We start from the raw sequence: 6,358 nt of genomic DNA, 5'->3' as shown, positions 1-6,358 counted from the left end.
CTCCTCCCCCGTCCTCCCTCCCCCCTCCCCTCTTCCCTTTCCATCCTCTCTCCTCCTCCTCCTTCTCTTCCTTGCTCTCGCTTGCCTTGTATGTGGCCTTCAGCCACCATCTCATCCTTTCTGACCATCCAACCATCAGGCTGTCATCGTCGGCGGCGGAAAGCTTGCTTATCGCCATATTGGAACTCCAAAGGTATAAAGATCCCGATCCCTCCTCCCTCTTTTCTCTCGTCTCCTTTCCCTCCGTTACCTCCTCTGGCTCTGCCACCACCACAAGAACCTGTACATCCTCCCCCCCTACCTCGAACCTTTCCTCCATTTCATCCTCCTCCTCCTCCTCCTCAGCTTCTGTCCTCTCGTGCTTTCCTAGCGCCTCTTCTCCGGTTTTCACCCTCGTCTCTTCTACCCTCGCAGGGTCGCACTCCTCACTGGGAGGAGCCTCTGGACCCTCTCCGTCTGGTGGGCCCGTACGACGAGCTCCCCACCCCTTCCATCGACCGCTACCCCGTCCACTTCCTCGGCAATCTGGTCAACCTTCAGGTGAGCTGCTGCTGGGCTGGTTCAGCCCTTCAAGGGTGTCCTGCAGTCTCTCTCCGCCAAGAACAACGTCATCTCAGAGCTGCCGGCCAAGTGCTTTCCTCGATGGCAGGTGTTGACATGGTTCACTGTGCACCTCGTGGTTGAGGAGATGGCGCAGACATGCTTGAGAGAGCTGTTTCTTGACAACAATCAGATCTCGATCCTCCCCTTTGAGATGCACACGCTAGACATGCTTCAGTCTTTCACTATTGTAAGAAGACAGGTAAAAACTTGATGGGTTGGTGAAGTTGGTTTTAGAACGGGAATAACCTCAAGCATCCACCTGTCGACTTTCAAACCGAAGGGTTCGTATCGCTCTTATCCTCGCTATTGACTTCAGATTCCCTTCTTTCTGTCTTGTGCCTATCTAATCTCAGTCCCGTTGGATTCTTTTGCTTCTGGCCCTGATTGAGCATCCTCAGGTTTCCTACTCTCAGAAAGTATTGGAAGAGAATTGCAACATCTGAGCACACAGGAATATGCGAATTGGTGAACAAGACGAGTGATCTTTCTCGCTATGACTAATGTTATGTGCAGGCCAACATGTCACTCCTGTTGTTTCCAACTGAATTTGTGGATGACCCGCGGTTCTCTTACAACATCAAGTAATACATGTAGTGTGATCTGTGAGATCGAAGTCTGACATATGGGCAGATACCTGGATTTGTCGGGCAATCAGATCACTACGGTGCGTGATTGTTTCCCCTATAGCCTAGTTGACGAGGACGTCAGATCAATCCAAGAATACACAACATGACAGCGCTGGAAACTCTCCACCTGGTGCTGAGGCTCATCCCTTGTTGCTCGTCCTCACAAGCTTTGCAGGAACGCAACAGCATTGATCGTCTCCCCGACACTCTCTTCCATTGCACCAACCTGACAGAACTTTGTGTCGGTAGGTTCTGCTTGTCCTGATGTCGATGATTCTGTGCTGGTAGATGACAACAAACTCCTGGAAGTGAACAAGTCAATTGGCAACTGCTCAAGGCAAGTCTTGTCTCGGTCTTGCTCGGTTGGCTTACCCGATGCGCAAAGCAGAATCATCTCGCTATCCCTCAATGGGAACAGGTCGTTCATACAATCACGAAGTTCACGGATACGGCGATTAGAATGAGGATGAGAATGATGATGATGAGGAGGAGGAGGAGGAGGAGGAGGAGGAGGAGGAGGAGGAGGAGGAGGATGGGATGAAAAAGAGCAGCAGCAGCAGCAGCAGGCAAGGGAGGGGAGAGTAAGATGACCGAGACTTCAACGTTGTGATGCTGTCTACTGCAGGCTTGAGAACATTCCCGAAGAGCTCGGAAGGCTGACAGGGATGACGAAGCTTGCCCTGTACGCATCAAGGGGGCGGGGGGGGAGGGGGGGTAGAGAGAGGCCAGAGGGGGGACGGGAAGAGCAAATTGCGAGGGAGAAGATGTGTAGTTCGTCGCAGAAACACAGATAGATCGGAGTAGATGAAGGGAGAAGGAGGAAAGCAGAAGAAGAGGACAAGCTGATTCTGTTCACAGCGGCAACAATCGTCTGAAACTCGGAACTGCTTGGTGGTTGGCCGGACTGATTTCCCTTGAGGTGAGGGCAGGAGAAGTGGAAGAGGGAGAGGTGGACAGATGCTTGTTCATCATCACAATGACTCCTACTTACCTTTGCTCTTGGTTCACAGAGCTTGTGGCTATTCGGCAATCAGATCTCTGCTATCCCTGTACCTATTCGCTCCTCCTTGCTACTTCTGACTCTCTCCCTTGCTTCCTCTTGTTGACTTACCTCTCACTTTCTCTTTTGCTCTCTTGCTCACTGAGCTGATTGCCAGGTCGTTATCGGCATGTTGACAAGGCTCGATGATCTTCGACTGCACAACAATCCGCTGAAAGTGACTTGAAACTCTCACTTTTCCTTCCCTCAGCTCTGCATTATCAGGATCCACCTAAGAACATCATCGTTGGTGGTATCAAATCCATCCGAGACTACTTGTCCTACAACATCGTCTACGAATTCGATCAGGTCTCCCCCAGTTCCTCCCTCCTTCCATACCCTTTCTAATCTTTCTCCCTTCCTCTGGTGTCATTTCTTTCATTTCTTCTACCCTTCCCCTCCCCTTTCCTTTCCCCTCCTCCCCTCCCCTTCCCTCTTCTCCTCCCTTCTCTCTTGTCCTATCCTTGCTTCTTCTTTCCTCCCCTCTCCTCCTCTCTTCGTCTCTCCTCCCCTCTCCTCCCGCTTCGCCTGGCTGTTGCTCACCTGACTTCAGAGCGCGCTCGCGCCACCGAGGACGAAGAAGAATGTGGACAATGCGAAGTTGATGGCAAAGAAGCAGGAGGCAAGTCATTGCAAGGAGATAGGAGGAGATAGTTGTGCTCCTCTTAGTGTTGCGATGCGTCTCCTGCAGGTCCAGAACGCAGCTCGACACTGCGAGTATCAAGTCACATCAACAGGTGAATCTTCCAAGTCTCGTGATTTACAGCTTCTGCTGATCCTCCTGCTGCTCCTCCTTTCATCCTGCTGCTTCCGCTCCCTTTATCCTCCTCCTCAACTCTTGATGCTTCTGCTCCTCTTCCTGCTCATCCTCTTCCTTCTCCTTCTCCTTCATTTTTGGGTTGGTGTTGCTGAAGTCTGCCTTCAGCTCCGACGGATGCGAGAGGAGCGTATCACTTTGGGAATGCTCTTGACGGCGGGGCAAACCGCAGCACGTTCTGGATGTCAAGTCCCGGGTATTCGACCTCTCTTGACCTGCTCCTCCCTGCCTTTCTGTCTCCTGATCATCTTGTGCTTGACGCTACTGTCCTGCAGGGTCGACAGCGTGGTCGTCGAGGTCAACCTGGGGACCAAATTTTCACTGCAGCGAATCGAGCTGTGCGTGGAAGTAGAGATTTGCTACCTGCAGTCCTGACTCAACGCAGGCACTGGCGCTCAAACTTCTCAGCTAGGTGCTACACAGTCCAGGTAAGTGCGAAGATGGGGAGGATCTGTACGCTCAAGGTTGAGCCAGTTAAGCGAAGAGGGGCGTCAATGGTTTCTCGTCCATCGAGGTGTTTCCATGGAGGAAAGCGAGGAAGGGAAGGTGAAGGAAGAGGAGGAGCACGTCACAGTAAGGCAAGCGGGAGAACGCGGCCGTTTGTGACCCACATGCAGCACGTCTATGCGGCCTACGGGACGGACAGGGTCGACACGATCATGCTTCGAGACGAGAGCTCGATGATGATCCGATCAGCTCTGCCCTCTACTGGAGTCCAGGCAAGACAAATCTCCTTCCCCTCCTCTGCTGGCCCTGACGGCTCTGCAGTGGGTGCGCGTTCAGATGACGAGAAGATGGTTCAACAGGTGGACTTTGTTGTTCACTCCTTGCAACGCCTGACCGAGCGAGATGGCAGTTACCGGCTGAACCAGCTGTATGCATGGGGCGATCGGGTGGAAGGCGCCTCCTTCGTGACAGGAGCTGGTGAGGATGGAACGCTCTCGTTCAAAGATGCATGAGACAAAAAAGGGACACTGGTCTCCTTCAATCATAAGACTAAATCCCTGATGACTTGCTACGCGCAACTGCATTTTTACAAGACCCCCGCCTTGACGATCTTGACACCAGCCTTGGGACGATCGCGCATGTCCTGTGAGTGACGTCAGACAGATTGTTAGCTAGCGGCATTACTCACAGTTGGCTGAGACTCGATCAACTTGACGACCTTCATCGACTGCTCGTCGAGCACCTGTGGAGCATCACCAGGGAGCGGCAGACAGTGTGGTCTACCTCGCCGAAGATGACGTGCTTTCCGTCAAGCCATGGGCAGGGAACAGTCGTGATGAAGAACTGAGACCCGTTGGTGTTGGGGCCCGCGTTAGCCATGGAGAGCTGGCCGGGTTTGGCGTGCCTAAACTTGAAGTTCTCGTCGGCGAACCTGACGATGGACTTACAAGACAGAAGCTTTTCTACAAACCTCACTTCTCTCCGTAGATCGATTTGCCTCCTGTGCCGTCTCCGCGGGTGAAATCACCTCCTTGCAGCATAAAATCTGCGATCACGCGATGGAAGTCGCTGCCCTCATATCCGAAGCCTGATCAAAGCATTGAGTTTCTTTCTCTACGGCAGTGCAAGGAGGTACCAAGCTCCTTCGTGCAGAGCTTCTTGAAGTTCTCAGCAGTCTTGGGCACATCCTGATGGCAAACATCATCAACAACAACACGAGCAGCGTCATGTTCACCTCGTCGTACAAGCCGATCTTGATCTGCCCTGTTCCCAAGCTTCAGTCATGTCAATTCCGAGATGGACAACATCCTACCTGCAGGCTTGCCACCGATCTCGATATCAAAGAAGCACTTAGAGACCACCTTTCCTCCAGCTGGGCCTCCACCTGCTCCACCTCCGAAGAGGTTTCCGAGCATGTTGACCCTGGTCATGGCACGAGGAGCCATGTTCCTCTTGCTGCTGAGCGGAAGGGTCGCACGTGTCCTGAGCCCGAGGTTCGCAACAGGAGCAGCAGGCATCCATGCCGACGAGCATGCAATAGTAGCAAGAAGCAGGAGAGTACGCTGTCACAGATAGTCACGAGACGAGCAAAAGAGAGGAATGCAGCAGTGGTTGGAAAGTCGTACAGTTCCAGCAAGACAACAAAGAAATTGTAGAAGGAAATGCGACGAGAAATCGCGTATGAAAAGAAAGAAACAACACAACAGCATCGCTGAAGGGGTCAGTTCTCGAGAAGTCAAGGAGACAAGTAATCAGTTTCGTCCCTCTTTCGAGGGGTGAAGAAGATGGGAGAAGGGCACGTGGGCACAGGAGCAGGAGGCGAAGAAGATTGGCGGAGGAGGAGAGAAAAGATAAGGAGGAGGAGGAGAGAAAAGATGAGGAGGAGGAGGTGAAGGAAATGATGAGGGTATTGGGGAAGAGGGTTGAAGAAGAACTGCTTGACTTCACCATCCTCTGTCGGCCTCTGGTGGAAGCAGGGGCCGCTTCTTTATTAATAAGGCCCTCCTTGCTTTTAAACTAAATTAACAGCTTTCTCTTTATTTTAACAGCTTTCTCTTTATTTTAACTACAAATTATCTAATTAGCTCAAATGTGAGTAAAAATAAGTCTGCTTCTCGGGGATCGCAAAAGATCCGATGATCCGCCGACAACCGTTCAAGGCTTCGCCGGCCCGGCCGGGCCCGCAGGTTACCGAAGCCGTCTGAGTCCGATCACTGAGCGGCCGGGACCGTTCGGTCCGGGACCGGGTCGGTGGTGACCCACCCCTAAATAACTCTCGACTCCCCTACAGACGGTCTCCTGATTGTCCTTGTACTGATTTTTAACTTAACTTTGAGTAAAAACTAATAAAAGCCCGTGGCCCGGCGTAGTGCCGCGCCGCCGCCGTGTGATTATCGGACCGTCATCGGTGGACATCGGTCTTTCAAGGCACCAGTGGTGTACTGGAAGGAAAGACTATTAAGTACTTGCTGCCCTTGTTTCTTTCATTATACTCTCACGAGGTCAGCTCGACTTCTCCGACTCGACGAGTGCCCGCCCGTTAGTAGGCTTCCGAGACCGTCTGCATGGCTTGCAACAACAGGAGCGAAGTGCTTGCGATGGATAGAATTTCCTACATGCACGTCACAGAACAAGCTTTTGTGTTGGATGATCGAAGTGCCACGATGTCCTAATCGCGGCATTACAGATGGTCGAGCAAGTTCGGAAGCAGCCTTGACTGAGGGAGATGAAAAGTTTTCGCCGTCTTTCCGCATCTTTCGTCGTTGACCTGGACCTACCTGATGGAAAGGCTCTTGCAGATCAACGAGAGCTCTCTCGCGTTTACTA

The 6,358-nt window shown here is 52.3% G+C and overlaps 2 protein-coding genes across 2 annotated transcripts in view; one reads left to right on the top strand and one right to left on the bottom strand.

Moving 5' to 3' along the window:
- The window catches only part of GUITHDRAFT_166490 (hypothetical protein), a gene marked incomplete at both ends in the record, with an annotated part of 10,613 nt that extends 6,569 nt beyond the window's left edge, over positions 1-4,044 (top strand). Inside the window, 18 exons of the mRNA XM_005820274.1 lie at positions 140-193; positions 415-540; positions 566-802; positions 1,117-1,184; positions 1,234-1,267; positions 1,312-1,359; positions 1,405-1,474; positions 1,518-1,647; positions 1,855-1,911; positions 2,088-2,148; positions 2,387-2,446; positions 2,494-2,577; positions 2,960-3,005; positions 3,194-3,281; positions 3,361-3,423; positions 3,471-3,513; positions 3,560-3,658; positions 3,703-4,044. Coding sequence (XP_005820331.1) covers positions 140-193; positions 415-540; positions 566-802; positions 1,117-1,184; positions 1,234-1,267; positions 1,312-1,359; positions 1,405-1,474; positions 1,518-1,647; positions 1,855-1,911; positions 2,088-2,148; positions 2,387-2,446; positions 2,494-2,577; positions 2,960-3,005; positions 3,194-3,281; positions 3,361-3,423; positions 3,471-3,513; positions 3,560-3,658; positions 3,703-4,044 — 1,710 coding nt within the window. The remainder of the gene's footprint in view (positions 1-139; positions 194-414; positions 541-565; positions 803-1,116; positions 1,185-1,233; positions 1,268-1,311; positions 1,360-1,404; positions 1,475-1,517; positions 1,648-1,854; positions 1,912-2,087; positions 2,149-2,386; positions 2,447-2,493; positions 2,578-2,959; positions 3,006-3,193; positions 3,282-3,360; positions 3,424-3,470; positions 3,514-3,559; positions 3,659-3,702) is intronic.
- Positions 4,045-4,118: 74 nt separating this feature from the next.
- GUITHDRAFT_120467 (hypothetical protein) lies at positions 4,119-5,049 on the bottom strand (the record flags this gene model as incomplete). Its single annotated transcript, XM_005820273.1, has 7 exons — positions 4,119-4,175; positions 4,221-4,274; positions 4,316-4,463; positions 4,508-4,619; positions 4,668-4,719; positions 4,767-4,795; positions 4,845-5,049. The coding sequence occupies 7 exons, from the start codon at positions 5,047-5,049 to the stop codon at positions 4,119-4,121; spliced, it is 657 nt and encodes a 218-aa protein (XP_005820330.1).
- Between the last annotated feature and the right edge of the window lie 1,309 nt (positions 5,050-6,358).

This window comes from Guillardia theta, assembly GCF_000315625.1.
Source record: "Guillardia theta CCMP2712 unplaced genomic scaffold GUITHscaffold_183, whole genome shotgun sequence".
NCBI classification, from domain to species: Eukaryota; class Cryptophyceae; order Pyrenomonadales; family Geminigeraceae; genus Guillardia; species Guillardia theta.
The sequence above is the reverse complement of the archived record's forward strand: the minus strand, read 5'-3'. Positions and strand labels throughout refer to the sequence as shown.